Source organism: Equus quagga, chromosome 1, assembly GCF_021613505.1.
Source record: "Equus quagga isolate Etosha38 chromosome 1, UCLA_HA_Equagga_1.0, whole genome shotgun sequence".
Classification (NCBI taxonomy): Eukaryota; Metazoa; Chordata; class Mammalia; order Perissodactyla; family Equidae; genus Equus; species Equus quagga.
In genome coordinates this window covers 43,086,034-43,113,749 of record NC_060267.1, presented here as the reverse complement: position 1 = coordinate 43,113,749, position 27,716 = coordinate 43,086,034, and the positions used below count along the sequence as shown (strand labels likewise).

Here is a 27,716-nt window from a genome sequence, read left to right as displayed (position 1 = left end):
GTGTGTGTGTGTGTTGGGGTGTATTGAGTACTACATGGATGTTGTATTCCTGGTTCAGAGCTCTCCCTGTCCAGACAACTACATTGTCATCTCCCAGAACTAAGAGAGAAGTCTCTGTTTGACAGGGGGATAAAACAAAATAAGGACCATGAAGAACAAAGCCCATAAAAAATGAGCCAGTAAACATCGAGTCAGGTTATTTTGCAGCTGGATAGAGAAATATGTAAAGCTTAAATAACATACCTGTGCTGTAAAGACTGTAGATATCATTAGTTCATTTTCCTCTCTTACAGATGGAACTGGTGGTCACAGAGGCGAAGTAGAACATTATAATAAATTCACATAGAAAGCTAGCAGTGAACATATCTACCTAGATTTTTGAGCTTTTAAATTTATCAGTTGCCAGTTTACAACCCACTATATTGAGTGCCTCCATCTATTAATATCATGTTTTCTTTAAAATACCTTTAAAAGATAACTTTTTCTTGTGTGTCAACACAAAATACTGTGCTTCTTTGTCAAGGTGCTTTTCTTCCCAAGTTTACAGTAAAGGTCTAATAAGCAATGGTCCCCACATCTTGAAAGATTTTCTTTTTTTCTCTCATTGTTTAAGGAGCCTGAAAAAGAGCCATCAGCCGGCAAAGGACCATCAGAATGAGTGACAGCACTACTTTAGCTCCTCCAGCTTCAAACCAGGGTCCCACTACCCCACGCAAAGGGCCTCCCAAGTTCAAGCAGAGGCAGACTCGCCAATTCAAGAGCAAACCTCCTAAGAAAGGTGTGAAAGGGTAAGACCAAGATGAAAAAGACAACTTTCTATTGTCCTCCCCCCTCAAAAAAACTGCTTTGGTTTTGAGAAATTAGTGCTTACAATGTTAAGCAGACTTACAAAAATTTCCATCCCATCCTCTATTTTCTTCTCTAACACAATCTTTGCTGAATCATTTCCATTAGCCCTGGAATCTTTGTCTCTCAGCTCCCAGGCCTATGGCCAACTTCAAAATGGCAAATGGAACCTGGCAAAGTGACCTTTGACTTGACCTTCCAGACTTTTCTTGACCACCCCTTTTTGCCAACATATCCTATGCTTTAATCTGGATACTGAAAAACTTTTCATTTCAGAACACAGTTTATTTTCAAGGCTTTAAATGTTATGTCTTCATTTCTTTGTTTTTCTCTTTCTTTTCTTGGCAAAATCCTACTTATTTTCCAACACACACTCACATATTAACTTCTTTCTGAAGTCGTTACTGACTCTCTTAGGTAAATATCATTATTTTCATGTTTGCATTTTGTACATTCAGCTATCACAACTTGTATTATTTTGTATTACGTTTCTTTATTTACATCTGTTCCCTGATGCTGAGATCCTTTAGAGAAAATTCGTTTGTTTTTCCTCAGCTCCCTGTGTCTAACACAATGCTTGGCACATAGTAGATGCTTAATAAACGCTTTTGGATAACAAAACAAATGGAGAAAGGAATCATTTTAATGCATCTCATATTGCTTTCTCATTTCAATGTCTATTTTAAAAAGTAGAGCTTGACCAAATTGCTCCACCGATAACTCTTTCTGACTCCCAGTTGTCTTAGGCTAAATATTCACAGGGGGTAAAAATCTCTCTCCCCTGGGACATACTGTCTAAAACTTGCCCAAGTAACATTTTCTTTGCGCCAGTTTAATCCAAACAAAGAGAATTTCTCAAATACAAAACTTCTCTTCTTCTTCTCCCTTGAGTCAGGAAACTCTTTACGTGAGTCATTCCAGGATGCTTTTGCTCTAATCACAGCTAATTTCTCTTTTTCTTTTTTCCCATAGGTTTGGAGATGACATTCCAGGCATGGAGGGGCTAGGAACAGGTGAGCCACCCAAGGATTTCAGTGAAGAGTTTACACTTGGAGTTTCATGTTTCTATCTACTTCAGGCCTCAAGGGGCAGGTGAAAGTTAGCGGAAATGCCTAAGGCAGCAGATCTTTTGAAAATCTAGAAATGTGGGGTTTTAATTTAACCTCCTAAGTAAGTATGTGTGTGCCCAGATGCAAAAACTAAAAGAAATCAGACAGGCCCAAGGTTTAATGAATCTTCTTGTTTCCTTAAACAACTCTTGGGGGCATATAATGATAAACTGGAGACTTCCACAGTAGACAGATTCTCAGAATGAGCCTAGCCCAACTTCTTTATTTTTCAGAAGAAATCTGAGACTAGATAAATTAAGTGAGTGACAATCTGAGGCCACAGAGTGAGGTCTTGGAAACAAGGGTGGGGCCTGGAGAACCTTTCTACTCTAGCAGGCAAACCATCCCCTTACCAGCTTCCTCTTTTTACACATCCTCTGGCACCCAGAACAGGGCCTTACACGCTAAATGTATTCAATACAGTATTTTTTAATTGGCTAAAACATTGCGTTCATTGGATAATGAATGCAAATTACTGTATATTCCTTTTTAAAAAAATTAATACTTTATTTTTTTAGAGTAGTTTTAGGTTTATAGAGAAATTACACAGAAAGCAAAGAGTTCCTACATGCGCCTTCTGCCACCTTCCTCTCCCTGTACGTAGAGTTTCCTCTATCATTAACATCTTACGTTAGTGTGGTACGTTTGTTACCATTGATGAAGCAATATCGATACATCATTATTAACTGGAGTCTACAGCTTACGTTAGGGTTCACTCCTTGTGTTGTTCAGTTCTATAGTTTTTGACAAATGTGCAATGTCATGTATTTACCATTACATTTTCACACAGAATATTTTCACTGCCCTAAAAATCCCCTGTGCACCACCTGTTCATCGCTCCCTCCCCCTAAACTCCTGACAACCACTAATCTTTTTACTGTCTTTATAATTTTGCCTTTTCCAGATTGTCATATAGTTAGACTCATAAAGGATATATAGCTTTTCCAGACTGGCTTCTTTGGTTTAGCAATATTTATTCATTTAAGCTTCCTCCATGTCATTACACGTCTTGAGAGATCGTCTTTTTACCACTGAATAATATTTTACTGTATGGTTGTATGACAGTTTATTTGTCCTATTGAAGGACATCTTGTTTCTTCCAAGTTTTGGAAATTATGAATAAAGCTGCTGTAAACATCCTTGTGCCAGTTTTTGTGTGGACATAATTTTTCAACTCATCCAATACACTTTTGACAAGTGGTGGCACTCATAGCAATCAGTGTCCTTACCAAGCAATTCTCAGTGTATTCGTTTTTTGCAGTGGATTGCCAATCCTGGGATCTCAAATATATTTTCTAGGCACTTTATAAAGCTCATTTGCTGTTCTTCTAAATTAACTGCTTCTGTGTTTTGGCTGTGTATATATAAGACCAGCCAACTCACTTTGGACTCCAGAAGATATGCTTAACTCTGCCAACATACTTAGAATAGTGGAAAAAGGCTTATACTGAGGGAAAGTCTGAGGTCTTTGATCTGGTTCTGGCGCCATCCCTCAACTGTGTGGTTTCTTGCTAGGTATTTAATCTCTCTGGATATCATTCAGCTTCTCCATAACTGCTGTTTGATATCTTATTGCCTGATGCAAGGGACTGGAATAGATGATGCCTTGAAGTCACTTCTCAATGTGTGATTTGATATTCACATTTAAAAAAATGTAAAGGAACTGAAAAACAAGTGACGGAGGCCCATGGAACCCATCTGGATTAGTAGAAGATAAGGAGATTGTGGATTTCCAGACTATGGAAATTTAATGTGCTCCTATTTCTCATTTTAACGCTTGGCCTAACTAGAATCCCACTTCTCTTCTTTCCTTAGTCATTGTGCTTTGGGGAGACCTTGTATGATCAGTGAGCTGCACCCCCAAAGGGTAGCCTCAGTCAAAAACCTTGGGTTACCTCCCCAAAGAGGATAAAGAATAAAACCAGCAAAAATGCCTCGTGGTGGGGGGCCGGCTGGTGGCACAGCAGTTAAGTGCGCATGTTCTGCTTCAGCGGCCCAGGGTTTGCCAGTTCAGATCCCAGGTGTGGACATGGCACCGATTGGCAAGCCATGCTGTGGCAGGCATCCCACATATAAAGTAGAGGAAGATGGGCACAGATGTTAGCTCAGGGCCAGTTTTCCTCAGCAAAAACGAGGAAGATTGGCAGCAGATATTAGATCAGGGCTAATCTTCCTCAGGAAGAAAAAAAAAAATCCTTGGGAGAGCTCCTGTTCCAGGGGCATCAGAACTCTGCAGGATTAATAAAGCAGTTGATCTGATCCCTCCTGGGCTGCAGGGCCATTCTAGATAACTTCCCAGTCGCAGGGACAATGAATAGGAGAGAGGAATGCGGCGTCTCTGCCTTTTTGAGCAGACGAGGCCTTCCTGAGGATGAGGTTGGCTTACGAGTTCTTCTTCCCTCTCTTATAGATATCACGGTGATTTGTCCCTGGGAGGCATTCAGCCACCTGGAATTGCATGAGCTCGCTCAGTTTGGGATCATCTGAGGCACCAGAGGTTCTGCCGCTCTCTACAGCATCTATATTGACTCTGATCACTTCTGCCCTATTGATCTGCCGGAGTCTTGAAATTCAGCTGTTCGGATGTGGTTTCTTTGGCTTACACAGTCATTTCCTATAAGTTCCTACCAAGAGTTCGCTTAGTGTCAGACTTTCTTGCTGTGTAGCTCAGCTCAGAACAGTGGGTGAAAACCAACCTTTGTTAGGGCATTTCAAACTTTACTACCTTTTTCTATCAGCTGGTTAGAAGTCACCACTATTTCTCTACATTTGGCTTATTTGTTAAGTCCTACAAATCTATTTTTGCTAGGCATTTATTTTGATGAGTAGTAAACTTTTGAGATAACATTTATGTCACTCCCCTCCCCTTGTTATTTAATAAAGGAGATATTTACCTTGAATCTCATAATGAAGTTGTATTAAATGCTATATGGAAATACCTGATGCCCTTTTCTGAGAACCAATTAAACAAAGAAGGCACAGCCATGCAGGAAATGAGCACACTGCAGGCAAAGAGCACAGGATTGAGTCAAGTCCTGATTGTGCTTTGTAACTTTGTAAATCCTGCACTTTCTGGGTCTGAATTTTATTGAACTAGGCTATTCCTGAGGTCTCACGCAGCTTTAAATTGTACAGCTCTAAGCTGGTGGAAGACTGCAGATTTAAACTCAGGACTCTGACGATGGGAGTCTAAAAAGTGCCTTGATTCATTTATTGAAAAGATTTACATACCACAAAGTTTAGACTGAGAGGCAAAGGACAGGTAGCTGAACCCTCTAAATAAAATGATGGTTTGCTTCATCCCTGGGGTTGTGTCAAATGTAATGTGCACATAACTTTCTTTCCCCAAGTCTTTCAAAGCAATTGTGTAACACAAACGCTGCCTCTGTCTGACTTGAATGCCTTAGGTACTAGCAGTGTTAATTTCTTCATTTCAGTTTTGTAATCTGTGGTAAAAGAATGGAGTAAATTAACTGAAAAGAGAGGTAAGATGATGGAGAGGAAAAAGATTTGGGTTCTAATCCTGACTTTACCAGTAAATTGCTCCATAATTTTAGGCAAAGATCTTATTGTTTGATCCTCCAGGTTGCCTGAATTAGATAATCTAAGGTTCGTGGTAGCAATGAATTCTGTGACTTTGAGCTAGGTCCTCAGAGTCTGAGCATGAGAATTAGAGATCAGCGCTCAAGAAAATTTCTTCTGCAGGCTTTGTGTGAACTATTTTGCACAACCGACCTAGTGACCTTCTGGATTGGTAGAGGGTAAGGAGACTACAGATTTACAGACTGTGGAATTTAAAGTGCTCCTATTTATCTTGTAACCCTTGGCCTGGCAAGAATTCTACTTCTGTTCCCTCCTTAGTGGAAAAGAAAAATGACAAAAGAGAAAGTAAGGTATAAATTCAAAAGTGGAACCATGACATGGGGGAGGTAACGGGCACTTCCTCCTCCAGCGGGAGCGCCCGCCTCCACCCACGCACCTGCTTGCCAAACAGCTGCTCCACCAGACAGCCAGAGCCTGCGGTCTGCACTTGCTCACCCCAGTGTGTCTGTCAGTGAGGGAGGTCTGGATTCTTCTCCAGCTGAGTGAGACTCTGGGCCACATTTAGCTTACTTTGCAAATGTTTCTCTAAACGTGAAGCAATAGCGTTGACAAAAAGAGAATGCATCCAAAGGCCAGGATGGAGAAAGATCTAGAAACCATGCAAATAAAGAACTGTTGAAGGAATGAATAGTATTTTGCCTAGGAGAGAAAAATATAATTGCCAGCAATTGCCTGTAATGAAGAGGATGAAGCAGACCTATTTCATGTAGTATTCTAGCATTTAGTGGTAAACTGGAATAGATATGATATAAAGCCCATTCAAACTGTAGAATTCTATTCTTTCTATTCCTGAATTCTAATTTTATCATCTCTATTATTTCTAATAAGAAACAAAAAACCTCTATTATATTAAAAGCACTTATGAAAGAGATAAAGGTAAATCCTTGTTCCCGTCAGAGTCCTGGCAGCAGAAATGCCATACTCAGAGTAATTGGGGAAGTTTTAACAAAGGGACTATTTACAAAGGCTGGGGAAGAGTTAAGGAGAATCTACAAAAGGTAGCACACTAATGTTGAGTTAGCAACAGCTTTGGGGCTACAGCATTACCAACCCTAGGCCTGAAGGAACCCCAGGAGGTCTGCTCCAACTATAAGAAAGGACCTCCTCAGAGGACTGTGACCTTCAGTACAGGGATATAGCTGACCCACAGGGATCCTGTGGGCAATCAGGAGGAGGTGCGGGTGAGACAATAAATACGTTAATGGAGTTCTTCTCCCATTCTTTACTCTCCTGTTGATGCCTCCCGTTGGATAAACTCAACTGGAAGTCAGAGGGCAAAGGAGCCCATTAATGTGTCAGTAAAGTTCACTTCCAACAGCAAAGCTCAGATGGAGAAGGGTGGAGAGTGGATGTGATGGGGCGAATGGGAAAGATTCAGCATAGCAATAATATTGAAGAACAGATACTATTGGTCAGCCAGGGATTTTTAGTTACAGTTGGGAAATAGTATGGATATGTTAAAAACCTCCAAAGGTGATTCTGCTACAAACCCCTGGAGTGGCAGAAGGACAGTTTTAAATCAAAGAACAAATAGAAAAGACACAATAGATGAAAAAGAACAATTGCAGAAGGAAATTACCACAGAATTTAAGGGTTTGGAGGAGTTTTTGAAATATTCTGATACTTTCCTGATAATTAGAACAACAGAGACTCTCTTGTTAAAAACACAAGATTTGGGCCCCACTCCAGATTTTCTGAATAAAAATCTCCAAGGTAGATTTCCAAGGTAGAGATCTTAGAGTCTGTATTTTTATTATTTATTTATTTATTTTGCTTGTGAGGAAGATGGGACCTGGGCTAACATCTATTACCAATCTTCCTCTTTTTGCTTGAGGAGGATTGCTGCTGAGCCAACGTCCATGCCAATCTTCCTTTATTTTATGTGGACACTGCCCCAGCATGGCTTGACAAGCAGTGCTAGGTCTGTGCCCAGGATCCAAATCCATGAACCTCAGGCTGGTGGAGCGGAGCAGGCAAACTTAACCGCTACACCACCAGGCCAGCCCCAGAATCTGTATTTTTAATGAGGGCCCCAGGTGATTCTTATATTTGTGCCAGTTTGAAAACACTGATGTGGTCCAAGCCTATATTTTAAACATTAGGAATTAACTAATTATTACCACCCAGTGATCTATTTAATGGATTCTACTTTCCCCCAATAACATATGTAACATGTGTGAGAACAGGAGCTAACACTCGAGTGTTCTGATTCTCAGACTGTTTTGTTGACTGATACAATAGGCATGCCTCGCTACTCCACACCTAACCCAGCAAAATTCATCTTCATTTGCAAGAATGTCAGAGAGTTCAGAATGTGTCGGACTGAAGCAATTGCAAGAAGTATAGGGCCAAAAGGCACCACCATTCCCAGGGCTGACCTCTTGCCATGGCCTCACATGGTCACCCTCCCTCTGTAGCCTAGGTCACTCCCTGTCCTCATCTGCATCCTCTGTCTCGGCAGGTGGCCGCAGTGACCTTCACTTATCTTCCACCTCTTTCCTGTTTGTTCACACCCTTGCTTAGAAGTTGGGGTTGATGGTGCTGGTGATGTAGGCATCGACCCACATTCTAGGGCTCGGTAGCATTCCAGCCAGAGCAGAAAGCAGGAGATAAGGAGAAAATACTCCTCTGGACTGCCCTATTTTAGGCAAATGTACACAGTTGTTATCAAATAATTGCTACTGTGCAGTTGACTTTTTTCTTTGCACAATGAAGAAAGCAAGAATCACTATAAACTGAAGAAAGGAGGGAGAGTCTTTTCTCGACAACTAAAGAAGTTAAGGAAAAACTCATGCAGACGAGAATAATTGATAAAACCCATATCTAGTACAAGAGGAAAAACGATCACACAAGACTAAAAAACATAAAAACTGATATTACAACAACTAAGCAAGTATGACACAGAATTGTTTTAAAGAGAAAAACAGAATAGGACTTATGTTTCATAAAAGGCTAGAGGGAAAGGCTTGTACGGGCCACAAATGTGTGGATGTATAAACCAGCACAGTGCAGTTTGCAGCTCTAAATGAGTTGTTTAACTTTCTTCCTCCTTCACGAGGGCAGAGTCAGAGTGATGAAAAAGGAAATTTAAAAGCAAGAATCATAAACTGATTGTCCACATCAACCACACCTTCTTTCATGGCAGAACAATCAGGAGGCCTGGGTCCTGGCTGGCTCTGCTGCCCGGCACCGCCGGATCATCAGCTGAGCCGCTCAGCTTCTTGGGGCTCAACGTTTGAGGAAAAAAGCAAGGGTATTGGACTAAATGATCACCAAGACCCTTTTCAGCATAAAATTCTAAAAGTCGAATAATCTAAACATATTTCAAGCATAAACGAGCCTTTCCCTTTATGGCCAGAAGTTCAAAGGCCCTGAGGCTCCAGGTCCAGCTCTTTTCGGAATGAGAGTTCACACACTTGCCTTTCCCATTTCTCCTGGGCGTAGTAGTCCAATCAAATCATGTCGCGCACTGCCACCTGCTGTAGTGACTGAGCACTCCGTGAACACGTGGGGATGTAACCATTTCTAGTAGAGGATGTAAATCCATCGAGCTAGTTCTGAATTCATTCTCACTCATCGACCAATTTCAACTGTTGTACTGCTTGGCTGTGGAAAGGTAATCCGTGCATGAGACAGGCATTAAAAGGATATAAATGTGGACACAGCACAAGGTAAGTCTCACTTCCACCCAATGCCCTGTGTCTCGATCCACTTCTCAGTCAATCCCTGTTATCAGCTTGCTGTGAACGGTTCCAGGGACAATCTGTGCATAGACATACTTGTGTATATACAGTTTTTCTTTGCACAATGATATACTATATTCCCTCTTCTATGCCTGGCTTTTTCACTTTTTTAATCTTGGGCATTACTCCATGTCTGTACGTTTTTATCTACCTCACAGTTCCATTTGTATGATTGGAATTTAATTTGTCTATGCAGTCTTATACTGATGGACATTTTGGACGTTTTCAGGCTTTTATATCTTTCCTCAAATGTCTGCACATGGATGACACATTCGCACAGATTTATCTCTAGGATAAATTCCTAGTAGTAGAATGGAGGTATTTTGAAGGAAAGATATTGCCAAATTAGCCACCAAAGATTTTGTAACTGTTAACAGAAAATATACAATTAATATGTATTTTTTCTAATACTCTCACCTACACAGAATACTATTAAATTTTATTTTACCTGAGATTGAACAGATTTTCATAAGTTTAAAAGCCACTTTTGTGTCTTTGTGAATTGTCTGCTTATGTTCTTTGCCTGTTTTCCTACGAGATGACTGATCTTTGTATTGAATTGTAAGATGTTAATCTCTATCACCTATCTATCTGTCTATCTATCTATCCACTTATCTATCTATCTATCATCTATCTACCTCTGTCTCTGTCTCTCTGTCAAAGGAAATATCTGCCTTTTATCTGTGATAAAAATATTTTTCCCATTTTCTTTTTTTAACTTTCATTAATATCACTTTTCACTATGTAGACATTTCAAATTTTATATAGTCATATTTATCAATTTTAAGGACTTCTGTATATTTTATTTTACTTAGGTTTTTCCTATTCCAAATTTTAAAAAATCTTACATATTTTACTTTAAATCTTTGATCCATCTGAAAATTATCTTTGCAGAAAGTATTTTCCCCAGGTAAGTAGTGAAGTATTCTAATAGAATTTGTTTATTGAGTAATACAGTTCCACACTATTGAATTGCTATGTTTATTATGTGGCTCTTTTTCTGTGCTTTCTGTTGTTACACTGATCTATCCACGTTTAAATAGCTACCAACTTCAGAGTATTAGGTCTAAGAGAACTTTCATCATCTCGTTGTGCTTCTTTTTCATACATTTCAGGATATTATCGCATGTGTTTTTTTAATTTATAATTAGAATCAGCTCGTCTAAGTCTTCCTACTCCCATCCTGTACACACACCCTCACCCAAAATTCTCTTGGTACTCTTTTTTTATTGTGCTAGAAAACACGTAACATGAAATCTACCCTCTCAACATTTTTGAGTGCACAATATTGTTAACTGTAAGCACAATGTTGCACAATAGATCACTAGAACTTTTTCATTTTGCATGACTGAAACTTTATACCCAATAAATAGTAATTCTGTCTCCCCCCACCCCAGCCCATGGCAAATACTGTTCTACTTTCTGTTTTTAAGAACTTCAATACTTTAGATCCTTCATGTAAGTGGAATTGTGCAGTATTTGTCTTTCTGTAATTAGCTTTTTCACTTAGTACAATATCCTCGAGGTACGTTCATGTTGTAGTACATGATAGTATCTCCTTCTTTTTATGGCTGAATAATATTCCCCTATATGTATATACAATATTTTCTTTATCCATTCGTCTGTCAATAGACATTTAGTTTGTTTTCACCTCCTGGCTATTGAGAATAATGCTGTAATGAACACAGGACTGCAAAATCTCTTCAAGATCCTCATTTCAATTATTTTGGGTATATACCCAGAAGTGGAATTGCTGGATCATATGGTAGGTCCATTTTAAATATTTTGAGGAACTTCCATACTGTTTTCTGTAGCAGCTGCACCATTTTATATTCCACCAACAGTGCACAAGGATTCCAATTTCTCCACATCCTTGCCAACACTTGTTATTTCCTTTTTTTTTATAATGGCCATTATAACAGGTGTGAGGTGATATGTCATTGTGGTTTTGATTTGCATTTCCCTGATGATAAGTGATGCTGAGCATCTTTTCATATACCTGTTGGCCATCTGTATGTCTTCTTTGAAGAAATGTCTATTCAAGTCTTTTACTCACTTTTTAATTAGGTTATTTGTTGTTTGTTGAGTTGTATGAGTTCATGACATATTTTGTTTATTAATCTCTTACTAGATATATGGTTAAAAATATTTTCTCCTATTCTGTAGGTTGCCTTTCCACTCTGTTGATTGTTTCCTTTGCTGTGCAGAAGCTTTTTAGTTTAATGTAGTCCCACTTTATTTTCATTTTTGTTTCCTGTGTTTTCGATGTCACATTCATGAAATCATTGCCAAGACCAATGTTATGATATTTTTCTTCTAAGAGTTTTATAGTTTCAGGTCTTACATTTAAGTCTTTAATCCATTTAGAGTTGATTTTATCTGTGGTGTAGGATAAGGGTCCCATTTCATTCTTTTGCATGTGGATGTGCAGTTTTCCCATTACCATTTGTTAAAGAGAATTTCCTTCCTCCATTGTGCAGTCTTGGCACCCTAGTTGAGGATCATTTGACTGTATATACATGGATTTATTTCTGGGCATTCTATTCTGTTTCATTGGTCTGTATGTCTGTCATATTGCCAATACCACACTGTTTTGATTATTGTAGCTTTACAATATGTTTGAAATCAGGAAGTCTAAGGCAACCAGCTTTGTTGTTCTTTGTCAAGACCATTTTGGCTATTAGGATTGCTTTTTCTATATCTGTAAACAACGTTGTTGGGATTTTGATAGGAATTGCTTTGAATTTGTAGATTGCTTTGGGTAGTACGTACATTTTAAGAATACTAAGTCTTCCAGTCCACGAGCACAGAATATCTTTCCATTTATTTGTGTCTTCTTTAAGTTCTTTCAGCAATGTCTTGAGTTTTCAGTGTACAAATCTTTCATCTATTTGGTTAAATTTACACCTCAATATTTTATTCTTTTTGATACTATTGTATATGGGATTGTTTGCTTTAAATCCTCTTGGTGGATTTGTTGTTAGTGTATAAAAACACAACTGATATTTGTATATTGATTTGGTATTGTGCAACTTTCTTGAATTTATTAGTTCTAAAAGTCTTTTGTGTGGAATTGTTAGGGTTTTCTCTATATAAGATGCTGTCATATTATGGAGCTTCTCTTGTACTTGACAAGTCATTTTTCTCTTGCTACTTTCAAAATTCTGTCTTTGACTGTTGACAATTTGATTATGAAGTGTCTCAGTGTGGATTTCTTCAGTTCATCCTGGTTGAAGCTGTTGGGCTTCTTGAATCAGTACGTCCCTTTCCTTTCTGGATTTGGGAAGTTTTCAGTCATTTTTTAAAAATAAATTTTCCGCCCCTTTCTCTCTTCTTCTTCTGGGACCCCCATAATATGCATATTGGTCTCATTTATAGTGTCCCATAAATCCTTTAGAGTTTCCTGACTCTTTTTTATTATTTTTTCTTTTTATTCCTCTGACTTGATAATTTCAAATGACTTGTCTTTGAGCTTGCTGATTCTTTTGTTTCATCAAGTTTGCTGTTGAACCCCTCTTGTAATCCATATACCTCTGTTTCTTTAGGATCAGTTCCTGAAGATTTTTTTTTTCCTTTTTTGGGCTATGTTTCCTTGTTTCCTCGTGTGTCTCACAACTTTATGTTGGATCTTCACATTTGAAAAAACAATCACGTCTACCAATCTTTTTGGACTGGCTTCATAGTTGGGGAGACCCTCACCAATCAGCCTTCCTAGAGATTCTGGGGTCTCTGGCAGCTTTCTTCTTGGGGGGGGGGGGATGCAATTTCTCTTGGCCTGTGCATACAATTTTTTAATTAGAAAGGCTTGCCAGTTTCTTTTCAGGTGCTTGTAATCTCTTGCTCCCTCTGATGTCTGTGGTTCTGAAAGTTCTCTGGTTCTATAGCAGCAATCTGCCCTGCTTTCGCTTGTTGTCATCAGCCACCAGGCATCTGAAGTATCCAGGCTCCTCATCAGCACCCATCGTCAGATGAGGCTGATGCTAGTCTCTTGGGTGGCCCTCCAAAAAGCTGGAAACTTTGAATTAATTAGACTGATTAATTGAAAAGTTTACTCCTCTCCCTCCTTCTTGATGGAAAAGCCTCAAGTTGTGCAGCTTTTGATTGCACGAAGCCATGCAACCTGCAGAAAGCTGCCTCCTTCTCTTTGTTCTCAGTGGCCTCTAAGCATCCAAACTATGCCAGTTCTGTCAGTGTTCCAAGTGAGATGACACAGAAACCAGCCCTTTGGGAGCCCTCTGAAAAGCTAGAATGTTTGGAGCATGATCCAGTATTCTCTTTTCCTCCAAGGGGAAATTTGCAGCCTGAGTATTTCCCTCCCAGTGCTGAGCTATGCCAGCCTGGGGAATAGGCTAACACAGATAAAGTGAAATCACTCATCTTACTCATTTCAATGCAGCTGTTCTCAGCTTTGTGCTTGCCTGGGGTACTGCAGCTTCTTAATTTGATTCTGGAAATCTCATAAAGGCATTCTGTTAAATAAGTGTTTGTGGGGAATAAAGGCTAGATTTTCTATTCTACCATCTTGGTGATGTCATCTCCTCTATTGGTATTTTTATTAGAAATGTATTTAGTACATAATTAAGAAAGAATTGATACCTTTATGTTATCAAAGTTTCTTATTCAATAACAGGAAATTATTCAAGTATCATACACTTGAATATATGTAGTTATTCAAGTATTCTTTTAAATACTTTAAAAGTCTTTTAAAGTTTTGGTCATATAGAACTTCTATGTTTCTTATTAATTAATTTCCGTTATAAGTAGTACTATCTTTCATAATTGGTTATTATTTTCATATAGAAAAGCTATAGACATTTATAGATCAACTGCATACTTAACTAATTTAATAAGTTCTTAGATTATTTTAAATCATTTTTTATTTGATAACTTTGGGGTTTCCAGATATATATTAATCACTTCTTTTTCTTTTGCTATACTGTCATACCATTTGAAGAGAAATTGAATTGAAAACCAAAAAAGGTGTCATTTAAGGCTTAATGTATTTTTTATATCAATAATATGTTATCACATGAGACTGATGAATTGAAAAGTATAATGTCTGTCTACAAATATTGAATCAAATAAAATGCTGACATTGGGCAGAATAAATTCTTTTTTTTCCAAATAAGCTGACATTTGCCAAGAGAAAAAATTACATATCTTGCCATTTTTCAGTCTTCTCAACTTGAGATCTTCTCCATGGCCTGCCTGATGTCATGGTGGAAGGTGTGAGATGCAGGCATGAAGGTAAGGATCAGAATAGGAAAAAGAAGCAAATAGGATGCTCTGGCTGTATTAATTCAATAAATCTTCCACGGGACATTATGGAGGCCTATTGTGGATAGTTTTACAAGGCTCTGGAGCTACAGAGATGAATAAGTAAAGATTTTTCCAAATGCATTTTCACATCTGTAAAGTGGAGGAAATAGCATCTATTTCAGGGGAGTGTATTTTGAAGGTTACATGAGATAAGAAGGTAATGCCTGGCTCATAGTAAATACTCAATGATCACATTATGATTTCTATTATTATTATTATTCTGAATCTCTTGCTTTCAAGGTGTGTATAGCCTAGCACAGGGTTGCAGTTTGCTAGGAGAAGGGAATCATCAGCTACACGATGGCACTGGTAGATGTTGTGGTTGTGTCTAGGGAGTGATGAGGAATAAAGTCAGGAAGAGTAATAACATGAGTGAATCTGTCCACTCCTCTCCATTTCCATCGTTTCATGGATGAAGGTTTACAACCTCTAAATAATCACCCTGTTCTCACCCTTGCCCTCCAATACGTCCTCCAGATTGCAGCACAGTGTCTGTCTCCCCAGAAGTTAGAACACAAACTCTGTGAGAACAGAGACCTTGTACTATTATTCTTGGCTGTGTACTCAGTGTCCGGCATGGAGCCAGGCAGATAGTAAGCACTCAGTAGATATCTGTTGAATGAATTAATAAATAATGAATTAAAAGGCTCTGGCTGTAGCCTTCCTATCAGTCTAAAGGCATCCTCCTTCATACTGGCCTTGTATTCATGAGTGCTCATTTGGCAAAATTGACAAAACCCTAGATGTTCGTAGGCTCAGCATTTGCAAGCTCATCTGAAACTTCCACATACACTCTTTTCTTCCTGAAAGTCAAGAACCTTCATGTGAAATTTCAGTTAAAGACATATGTACCAGAACCCTACTTGCACATTCTTCACTGGTTTAGCAGAATTCTTTTGCTCCATGTTTTTTAGGAATCACCATCTAGTAACTAAATCTTTTGTTTTCTATTAGAGGCTGCAAAGATTTAGGCATATTAGCTCCCGTTTTTAGCTCTATTATATAACATACACTGTCTAGCAGTATAGAGAAGGCCGTTAGAGATAATTAGTTGTGGGGTTAATTTACAAAGCTTCTGGTTTTGTTCTTTATATTTCTATTGTTCAACCTTTCTATTAATACCCTTGAACATGCTTAGGGAAACATTGTGGTGGCAAATTTTGTCTCACACTTCAGAGTCTGATATAGCTAAGTTCCTTGATGCTGTAATCAATCTTATTTTTAATTATGTTGAATACATATCCACCCTTTGAAGTGGGACAGTCTTATTTTATAGACAATGCCCAGAGGGAGTGAGTGACATCCTCTAGAATTACAGAGAAAGCTAGGGGTGGGACATGAATGAGAACCTGGGAGATGACCAACTCCTGGCTTAAAGCTTCAGCTCCTGTTATGGATTTTCCCATTCTTCATAGCAAACGTGGACATAGCAACCCCTCAAATATATATAAAACTGTATATATGTACAAATACATACATGTATATATACATATGTATATATAGTATGCATGAGTATGTGTGTGTGTGTGTGTGTGTGTGATCTCAGATGAAGCAGTAGAAAAATTGTTGAACAAGGGAAAGAAGAAATTAATATTTATTTAACACCTCCCACCTATGTACTTGATGATTTAGATTAATCCAATTTAGTCCTGAGAATAACAATCCAATATATACATTATTAATACCATTTTACACTATGGGAGAATAAGACAGTGAGGTTAAAGTAGCAGAACTTTGATTATGCTGGTTTCTGAACACCAATTGAAAATTTATTTTCATTACATCTATTTGCACAAGATTAAAAAGGACTTAAAGTATTTTAAACAGTAAAGAGTAAATGATTAGTTCCGCGGACATGGAAAAAGTGGTACTGTTTTAAGATATTCTGGGAATAACATATACATGGCCTCAGTTAAAACATATTCAATTGTGTGATGACATTTCTCCTTGAAGTTTAGAGAAATTTATATAAATTTAATAAACTTTTTATCATCAACTAGTTTTAAACCTCTGTGTGTGATAAGTTAAATTGCATCCTTCCCCTAAAGCTGTGTTGAAGTCCTAACCCCTGGGACCTCTGAACGTGACCTTATTTGGAAATAGGATCTTCGTAGACATAATCAAGTTAAGATGAGGTTATAGTGGAGTTGAGTGGGGCCGTAATCCAATATGACAATTGTCCTTATGAAAAGAGGGAAATTTGGACACAGACATAGATTCACACAGGGAAGACAGTCATGCGAAGATGAAGGCAGAGATTGAAGGTGTGCTGACATGCCCAAGAAACACCTGGTACCACCAGAAGCTGGATGAGGAGAGGGAAAATCCTTCCCTAGAGGTTTGGAGGGAGCGTGGCCCAGCCAACACCTTCATTTCAGCCTCTAGCCTTCAGAACTGTGAGACACCAAATTTCTGTTGTAAGTCATCTGGTTTGTGGTTTGTTACAGCAGCCCTATTTGCCTTTGTCATGGCAGTTTATTAAGAAACTAATACACTGGGTTAGGTCCTGAAAGGGATACCGAAGCTTATTATTTATTCATTCCCCCAATTTTTTGAGTACCAATTTGTCTAGGTACAGCAGACATAAAAAAGAACAAAAACAGACACGGTCCCTGCCTTTGTGGCACTTACACTGTAGTTGGGAAGAAATATAGTAAACAAAAATGACATATAGAAAAATAAAATTCCAGCTTTGCTAAGGTTCATAATTATTTGTGGTACATAAAACTATAAGTGTGCATTATGGGGAAATAACCAGGTAAGATCCTTGAAGAAATGACAATTAAAGTGACATCTGAAGGAAAAATGTAATTATCTAGATGATGGGGTAACAAAAGGATGGTGTTGATGGGGCTATACCAGGCAGAGGGAAGAGCAAGTACAAAGGCTCGAGGCAGGAGGGAGCCTGGCAAGTTCAAGGAGTTGCAGAAAGACCATTGAAGCAGGAGTGTAGGGAGGCAGAGGGAACACATTGCAAGATGAGATTGGAGAGACGGAGGGGTCAGACAATGTGTGCCTCAGAGGCCATGCCAAGAATTAGACCTTTATTTGTCCAGTCTAAGAGGATGGAAGAGAAAGTCATGGTGTATAAGTTTAGTCCAAAGTAAACAGCTAGTGGCTGAGGGTGTGTTTTCACATGAGCGTGTACTGGATTCTTCCCACTCAGATTATCCCATGTTCTACGGCCCAGGGAAGGGAGGCTGTCATCAAAGTCCACGTTGCCGAAATCTAGGGGAAATGTTAAGAGGATAAGGTGGCTGCAGCTTCAGTAACTCAGGGAGTGTCCCAGAAACACTGCACTTAAACAGCACCAGCAACAGCAGCATCTTTGGGAGCCAACATTTGCCCCAAAGTGCCCGATAAAGAGGAAAGGAAAATGACAAATAAATTGTGGCAGTCACTTTTATGTATCAACTTGGTGAAGCGATGGAATCTAGTTATCCAACCAAACACGAACTAGGTTTGGCTGTGAAGGTATTTTTGTAGGTGTGCTTAACATCTACCGTGAGTTGTCTTAAACAAAGGAAATTATCCTAATGATCTGGGTGGACTTTAAGAGCAGCACTGAGGTTTCCATGAAGAAGAAATTTGTCCTGCGGTCTGCAGTGTCGGCTCCTACCTGAGAGTTTCCAGCCTGCCCTTTCGACAGCCTGCCCTTTCGACAGCCTGCCCCAAAGATTTCAGACTTGCCCAGCCAGCCCTGTAATCGCACACGTCAATTTCTTGAATAAATTTCGTAATGTGTTTACATACTATTCGGTCTGTTTCTCTGGTGGAATGCTGACTGACACAGAAATGAAGGTGCTAAGAGGTTTGGTTGATGAAGCACCTGCCAGGATCTCAGAAATAGCTGGAAGGGCTAGGGTAGTGGGCAGCAGACTGAATTACCCACAGAGGCAGTGGAGGTCCCAACTGGAGAAATATGGTTTTGTGATTGTTATTTTGAAAATATGTTAACACTCAGGCTGCTGTGACTTGTGGCAATGCAATTCACATGCTGTTGGAGAGGTTTAGTAAGTGCTTGAAGGCTGAGGATGGGGGAGTAAGCCTGGTCTCTGGGTATTACTTATGGCCCTTTTAAACTTCTTCTCAAAATATTTTTCTTAGTTCTTTATGCTGTGTAATTTCTACCAGCAGCACTAGGAAAATTAAAAAGCCGAAAAGAAAAGAACACACACACAAAAGCAGAATCTTTCTAGAACTGGACTTAGACTGCCATCTTGTGGATATTTGGCTTCATTTTCTAGTACTGACAAAAAGACAAAATGTGTACACATACATTCTTGAGAAATGTTGAAACTGGAAGAGACTGTAGATTATTCACTGTGTGCCCTCATTTTACAGAATAAAAAACTTGATGCCCAGAGAATGCGATGACTGGTCACTCAAGATATTTTCCTTTGGCCAAGCGTATATGTCATTTTGATCCGTCAGCTATGCTCTCCTTTCTAGCCCAGCAATGGAGTCAGATGGCATAAGTCACAGGTTGGAAAGATATGGGATTTGGGATGAGAATAAAGATAGGATGAGGTTCAGAAATGGGGTGAGACTGAAGATGGTTCTTAATATATTATTTTATTACAAAGTTAGAGTTATAAAGTTAGTGGAAAAATACAGGTTTAATAAGCTAGAGAGCTTATTGTACATAGCAAACACTCATTATATCCTTTCTGTTCTCCACTTCCTAGAGGCAGCTCTTTATCTGTTTCTATTTTTTATCTTCTCATAGTTACCACGATAACTTTAAATAATAGGCTTATACCTTTATTTAGTTAAACAATATTTATAGACTCCCTGCTATAAAAGGTATTAAGTCATACCGTTGGCTACTTTCCCTATCCATTCTCATTCTCTGAATTCAATACTTACTATCTTTAGAGCTCCTGTTGATCATCACCATAATTTCACTAACATAGTTCAAGTGATATTTCTTCTTCCGTCAGCTTTAGTCATTATCTTGCATCTTGGCTCATTCAGGATGAGTCTCCTAGTGCCTTTACCTCTCCCTCTAACTTTTCTGTCTCTTGTCACCATTCTGTCAGGCGCAACTTTTCTTTTACATTCTAGGGTTTTCAGCATTAACAATTCCGTTTACTAGCCTTACACGAACTTTCTATACTTTTCCTGTAAGTTGATTCCAGAGGCAAAACTAATCCACAGCAGTTACATTATTATGACTATATAATTTTTTTTTCAAAGAAGGGCCAAATATGCTTAGAAGACATTTCCTTCTCTATCCATTCGATGTCTACACTTCCGGGCTGCTCAGTGGAATATTTTTCTGGCATCAAGATCAAAAGGAATCTCTTGCCTTACACGTCATCAATTACTTAAAGTCCTGTGAAGATTTTGTTTTGTTTACTTGTTTATTTCCCTCTTGTTTTTCAAATTGTCTTTTTTTTTCTTTTCTGGCAAAAGAATGATATGTCTTTGTCATACTCTTAAGTTTATCTGTCTTCATAGTTCTTTTGTCTATCGCCACCAAGTCCTCTAACTGTTTTGGGGGAGACCAAAGTCTCTATCCTACTGGGTTCCTCTGGACTGGTTGTTTCCCATGGTTGTGGCAGAGCCATGCCATCTCAGGTACACTCTTTTCTGGATCATATTTGTGTTTTTCTTTCTGGAAATGTTTATCTTTCATCATTGGTGCTCTAAAATTTACAAGGATTTTTCACTCATCCTACTCAGCAATCAAGGGACACTTCTCTGCTGAAAATTTTTGTCATTCTCAGTTTTGGGGATTTTTTTCTACTGTTTCTTTGATAATATCCTTTCCGCCATTTTCTCTGTTTTGTCTCCCTTGGATTCTGAGTCAAAAGACGGGTTCTTTATTTCTCTTATATTTTCTCTTGTATTATATTGTTCTTTATCATTTTGCTTACATTTTTGGATATTTCTGTCCTTTATTTTTCTGTCATTTTATTTTTTGGCTGTTGTTATCCTATTCTTAACCTCTTTACTATTCTCTGCTTGCTCCTTTTTCTTTTCATCCTGTTCATGGATGTAAAAATCTTTTTCTATACCTGAGTTCTCTTTCTTCCCCTGTGTTTTTTTTTTCTTTTTGTTTATCTTCTTTTTATTCTTTATTCTGCTGATTTTCCTCACATGTCTGGTCATCTTTGGTTTGTCTCTTCGTATTTAAGAACAAAGGATGGGATCCAGTACAGGCATCTCCCCTGCTGTTGGTTTCCAATATTGGTTTCCAATATTGGTTCCAAATAGGCTGCTCCACTGAATGGAAATTCTTGGAGGCAGTTCTCTTTACACAGGCAGAGCTTGTGGAATGGCAAGCTTAGCTTTACAATGAGAAGATGTGGGGTTCCCACTGTCAGGTGGGGTTCCCCCAAAAGTCAGAGTAAGGGGATTTAACTGTGGGTGCCAACATCCCACTAGAAGCATTAGTTCCCCAGATGACTTGCAAATGTCAGCAATGAGGGAGGTGGAGAGAAGAGAATTCAACTGGCATACTCTTCTCTGTTTATATTTTCAATAAATCCATCTATTTCCAGGCTCTAGAACAGGCCTTCCTCCTAAGCCCAGAATCACTCTAAGATTCTGGTTGGCTGATTATGGTACTCCCATCCCCCCTGCCCAGCCCCCTCATGGAACATTCCAGGCTATGACTTCCTTTACTACGGTCCATCAATATACTCCCATTTGTTTTCTGTCTTCCAGGGATTTATTGAAATCTCTCATCTATTTGTTATTCTTGCCCTCATCCCTGCCGTTTTCTTGATTTGTGTGTGTGTGTGCACTTCTGAACTATTTCAGTGTGTTCTAGGAGGAACAGAACATAAATTCGTGTACCCAGTCCACCATCTTGAACAATTTGATAGATTCCCTTTGATGCTAAAATGTTCTATTTCATTAGTGCTAGTGTGATTTTCTGATTCTCAATAAAATATTCTTCCCTTTATTTGCTTTTTATGATGTTAGTTTCATGACATAGAAATTATTTCACATCTATTTTTTAGAGTAGAGATTTATAAAGAAACTTAGAGATAGTTTCTGCTCCTTCCAATTAATAAATCAGCAACTAGCTGAGGACCTTGATGTGCTCTGGAATGGGATGTGCACTTTGGTACGCAGAAAATATAACATATTGTTGTTGCCTTCTTGGAGTTTAAATGACAGTAACAGGGACAAAATTATTCAAGAAAAACAAGAATCAGTAAAAGACTATATAATTAAATCCTAAATTGCAGAAAATAGACTGATTATCCTTTAAGCTCTTTTAGCAGACTGAGAGCCAGGAGGACTGCAGACTGTGTGGATGGCTCCATGGAAGAGAGAAAGCCGAGCTGGCAGGAGGGAGGACTGAGAGAAGGTGGGCAGATGAGAATGATCAAGGTAAATTCAGAGGCCCATGAGGACCCTAAGGAGGCCAGCCTACTATGGTCCAATGAATGAGAAAAAGCCCAATCAGATGGGTGGATTCACTTCCAATAAACACTAATTGAGCATCTCCTACGTACAAGGTGTTATGTCAGGCACTAGATGGGCAGGACAGGGAAAAAGATGTGTGAAAGAAACCTCTGTTCTTTATCAGTTTATGTAAGTAGACACAGTTGATGGAAGCATGAAAATATATGTAAAGACAACTCCCATTTTAGGTCTCTCATTTTCTGCATTTGTAAAATAAGGAGGTTAGATTAGGTGATAGAGTCTCTAAGCTTCCCTTCAATGACTGCAGCTTATTATTCGATAATCACAGTTAGAAGTTCTTAAAGTTGCCAGCCTATTCTATTTTGGGTCTAGAAGCCTTCAAATTGCTGGAAATGAATGGAATGATAAGGACAGGCAGAGCTGAATTCATCAATATTCATTAGTCTTTCAATGATACATATTACTGGGTAGCAATATAATGATTAATCTTTTCCCACTGTAATTGGTTTTGTAACATTGTAACAGGGTGTTAAAGCACTTTTTACTGAGACAGTCTTATTGTGAAAATCCAGAAGGATTTGGACAGGGCTAAGCGGACTATTCTTAGCCAATCACAGAGGTGCAGAGGCCACTGGGGAAATGGGAAAGGGATGGAGATCATACCCAGAAGTTTACCAACATTTTCTACAGTGAAAATCTTCAGTAGAGGCTTCAGTGTCTCATTCCAGAGAAGGGGGGAGGTAAATCTCTAAGTTCGTCTTGTCATTTTCCAGCAGGGTAGGTTAATTCTTAGTGTGTGTCTAAAAGGGAAATTATCTGAAGACTGTAAGGAAAATTCAGAATATATATACCTTGGTTTCCAACACCTCACCCTTTCAGATCCAAGATTCCCTGATGTTCATCTACATTCCCTATCCCCACAATGTGCTTATCAGAGAGGCTCTATTCCAGATAAATTTATCATTTGATATTTGTTGATTAGGAATGTGTTCAGCTACAAGTAACAGGAAATCTGTCTGTTAGTTTAAACCTTTTCTTTTTAAACATTTACTTTTTTTTAATCATAAAGACAGAGACTGAAGGTATGCAGATGCTAGAGACAGTGTAGTCGCTCAAAGATGTGAGGGCTGCTTAAAGATGTCATGGCCTGGATTTTCATGACTGCAAGATGGCTGCTTCAGCACCAGCCATCACATCCATAAGGTAGGATGAAGAAAATAGGAGAAAGATCCAAAATAGCCAGAGAATACCACACCTACTCCTATCCCCACACCAGTCAACTTCTGCTTACAGATCAGAACTGTATGACGTGGATATCCTTAAGCAAATGAAGCCACAAAGATTCCCAGCTGCTATGCAAAGAGACCACAAGGATGAAGGGGCTGGGAATGATGTTGGGGTAGCCAATGACCAGTGTCTGTCCCCTTATTCCATAAATCAGCAGCATACTTTGAACAAATAAATTCTTAATCTCACAGATTTTCCCCACAAGTATTTGCCAAGATGGTTTATTGATTGATATTCATACACTTATCCAGTCAACAAATATATGAAGCCTTACTCTGAGTCAGGCACTATGCGCAATGTTGACAGGACATAGTCTGTTCCCTCAGGGACCTTCCAGATGAGATACATAAACTAGAACAAAGGGAGAACACCTAAATCAGCTTGAAGCTGGAAGGGAGTGGGAGGAGGAATATGATGTGCCAGGCACTGTCTTCTGTTTGGGGAATACAAAGGCACAAGAAACTCTTAGTCCTGTGGAAGGAGACAGGTAAGCTGGATACAGCATCTGTTAGAGCTTCCTGTTTTCTTAGTTCTTCCATCTAATCTCTACCGGCTTTCCTTAGTTAGGTTTCCTGGCAGAAACGCACACGTGCACACTTTCTTCTACCCTCAAGTTCTAGGCACCTGAAGACCCCACATCCTCTTTCTTCACTCCAACTCTTCTTTCCCATCTATATCTTTCCCTTCTGCAATAGTCACCGTAAACTCATGAATGAGTTTCATGACTCCTTCGCCCAAAGCGTATGCACCTAGTTCTGATATTCAGTTGATAAGACCATATGGGTTGCTCAAATATTGATATTTCCATAACATAAGTAAGTAACTACTGTCCTGGGTCCCCTAAGTGTCTCCCACACCCCTGTACTCTAGCCTCTTCTCCACACACTCAGAAACCATGGGTTAATGCCTTACAAGGCATGAGACCTCTGGGACCTCACTCTATTGCCCGTGCCTTATTGTTATTAAATGTTTTTAATATCTCTTTTGAGCCATTCAGTAGAACACAGAGTCTGCGAAACTCGAATGCCTCCAGAGGCGAGTAGGTAATGAAACTGGGTGAAGCTGGCTGAGCAGAACCAGAGATGACATACTGGAGAGTGTAGGCTTCACTTTACGGGACATCTACAAGGGGTGGCCGCTGGGAATTGATGCCCTGTATTACTAGATTGTCAGAAGAGGAGTCAGAATATGGGTTTTAATGTTAGGTATGAGAAAGAATATGGTGAGAAGAATTTTTTTTAATCCCCCTGAAAATAAAGTTTATATTCATGGCATTTTAAAAAGTTAGTATACCTAATCTGTAGATGTTACATAGAGTTTAAATTAGTTAAGAATCAGTAAATATATGCTATAACATGTTACTTTTTCTAACATAGGTTACTACAACACACACACACACACAGATTTGATTCATATTCTCCATATTTCAATAGTTGTGGTGCCTAGGAGAAACAAAACAAATTCGAGTCAAGGCATCTATAATATATATTTTGTCCAAAGTAAAAAAAAAAAAGCAAATTAGAATAATAATCATCTTACAATATTATTCTATCTAGGCAACTAACTCTACACTAAGCTACAAATAAGTGATTTGCCACTGAAGCTTTGAAAGAAGGACCGGTCCCTGGGACATCTCCTTTGGGTTTTAATTCCTCCTACAAAATCTGCGCCTGCAGCTCATCACTAAATTTCTTTGACAGGATCATTTCAGACACCCACAGAAAAGTCTGGGACGCAAAAACATCCTCACAGAGTGCGTCCTGCAGCCCCCGCCTCAGTGTGCTGGGCTGCAGGTGACGGATCTGTGCTTTCCTCTTCCCAGGAAGCAGTAAATCTTAGGACTTGTAGCAGGAACACGGTGTCGGCAAGGCTGCTTCATATGAGCCACTGACAGCTGAAATGGTGCCTTACAAAAGATAGAAAGTTAAAGGGAAATGTCAGTCTAGGTGAACTAGAGCACTTAGTTACTTTTATAAAATGTTCTGTGTCTGTCACTTTAGGAAAAGGAAGTAGATTGAATACTCCCTGCCCCCGTGGACCTAGCAGTACTGGCCATTGCTTGTGTGTTTGTTTGTTGTCTGTCTACCCCATTAGAATGCAAGCTCCACGAGGACAGGGAATTTGTCTGCCTTATTGTTATAACCACCCCATATAACCTATATAACCCTATAACCTAGAAAATGCCTGGAAATAGAAGGATGTCAATAAATACTTCTCGAGTGAACAAATACATGAATAAATGAATAAGACGATTATCTGTGTGCACGGATGGTTGCAAAGATCAATATGGCATAAACAGAGGCTTACCTCTTCTAGAGACAGCAATGCTGTTCGTAGTTTGCCAACTGCAGGTGCCAGTGGAAGCACCTGCTGTGATTTGACTCTCCCTCAGTTTACCTGAAGGGGTTAAGAAGATACTGTGCTGATTTGTGAAGCTACTGTCTCCAATCCAAACTCACCTTTCTATATTCATCTTTGTGACCCTGGGCTGGAAGGCTCGGTAATGTAGTTTGTTTCCCTGGAGGAGGAGGCGGCGCTGGGGGCATGCTGTGAGGCCGAGGGAAGGAGGGAGAAGTTTCTGTTGCTGTCAGCAGCATCCCCCAGCAACAGCTCCGCTCTCTTGGTAGCAGCTGTTCTGGTTCTATTCTCCAGTTCTTTCTAAGCTCCCCCTACTGTCTGTGGAGGAGTCAACAGCAGCCAGGCAGTGCTGTCTCCTCAGAGGTCTGGTCGGGCTTGGAAGGACCCCTTCTGAACCCCCAACTCCTTCCCTCTATTCCACCTTCCCTACGGTGGCTCCTGCTTCTGGAAGTTACCTCTGTACTAACTCAATGTCTTCTTTTTGCATTTTCAGCCCTCTAACACCTATTTAGGCAATTTCTTATATTTAATTTATAATAAAGTCCGTCTACTAAAGTAATTAGTGTGCTTTCTAGTTTCCTGAACTGGACTCGGATGGATAAAGATTCTCACCTTCTTCTTTATCCTACAGTTGTGTGTGTTTCTACAAATTCCATATTTCAAAGCTCCAACAATTCACCATAGACTTGCAGGACTTCCTTTAATTTAAATTGCAGGATTTCTTTTAATTTAAAAATGTTTTTCCGATGGTGGGTATTTAAATACATAAAATAAACGTGCAGAATATAAATGCCATGGTCCAATTTATCAATTTTAACACATTTCAGCTGGATCAATGTTCGCTCACTTTTAAAAGCACCTCTTTTTAAAAATGCAACATGAAAACTCAGTAGTCCATGAATTCTGAGATCAGCCCTTTCTATGATATTGGAGCCAAGAAAAACTTCCTATGGGTTTAAAATCCTATCCCCAGCAAGGTAATTATCTTTCATATGGAATAATTGGAGTAGTTTTCAGGAGGGCCCAATCCGACAGACCCCTTGCTTATTCCTGCCAGTCTGCTCATGGAACGAGAGGATGCAGGTGCCTAGAGTTTGAGACCCACATTTTAAGAAACTATATTTCCTCCTGGGTCAGAGTCAGAGAAGCTTTCCAACAGCTGATTGTTCATTAGGAACACCTGGCGGAGGCCAGCCCAGGGCTAGAAATTGCCATCTAAGATTGCGGAAATTCTTTGTAATTTCGCCATTATGTCCCCAGTAGGCTTTCTGCCTCAGAATTGTTGAAATTGTTGACCTAAGATCCAGGAACCAACTTGACGTTGCTAAAAACAGCATTTTCTTGTGTTCTGCAAAAGATGAAAAAGTGATAGAGAGGGAAGGTTCAGGCCATCAGGATAGAGTGTTGCTTGACCTATGGAGAGGCAATAAATTCATTCCTCTCCCTCTCACAATTATTGTAGCTCCCATCCTTTGAGTGCCTCTTGGGTGCAAAGCATTACCCTAGGCCCTTTAAGCTCATTAGCTTGCTTGATTCTCCCCACACCGGTGTTGTAGGTGTTACGACGACAGCATTTATCATGAGCCATGATTCGAGAATTTAATGCCCACAACTAGAAGGTGGTGGAGTTGGTTCTTGGTCAAATCTAAGTCTAAAGCCTGATGTTTTGCCTCTCTCCCCACTCCTTCCACTATAAAATATGATGTGCACTCATGCATAATCTTGCAGGGGCAATTTTCCTGTTTTCCATTAATCAGGGCCACAGAGGATTTACATTTTTCACTGTTCCTGATCTCCCGGGTCTCTCATGGCTTCATTTTATTCGCATTAGTTTTCCATTTTCTTTCTTTCTTTCTTTCTTTTTTGGAGGAAGATTAGCCCTGAGGTAACTACTGCCAATCCTCCTCTTTTTGCTGAGGAAGACTGGCCCTGAGCTGCCATCCGTGCCCATCTTCCTCTACTTTATATGTGGGACGCCTAGCACAGCATGGTGTGCCAAGCAGTGCCATGTCCGCACCTGGGATCCGAACCGGCGAACCCCAGGCCAGCGGTAAGCGGAATGTGC

At 39.4% G+C, this 27,716-nt stretch overlaps 1 protein-coding gene across 1 annotated transcript; it reads left to right on the top strand.

The window, feature by feature from the left end:
* Nucleotides 1-654: 654 nt before the first annotated feature.
* PDE6H (phosphodiesterase 6H) lies at nt 655-4,442 on the top strand. The gene is made up of 3 exons (XM_046646464.1): nt 655-788; nt 1,819-1,859; nt 4,366-4,442. The coding sequence occupies exons 1-3, from the start codon at nt 655-657 to the stop codon at nt 4,440-4,442; spliced, it is 252 nt and encodes an 83-aa protein (XP_046502420.1).
* Nucleotides 4,443-27,716: the final 23,274 nt, after the last annotated feature.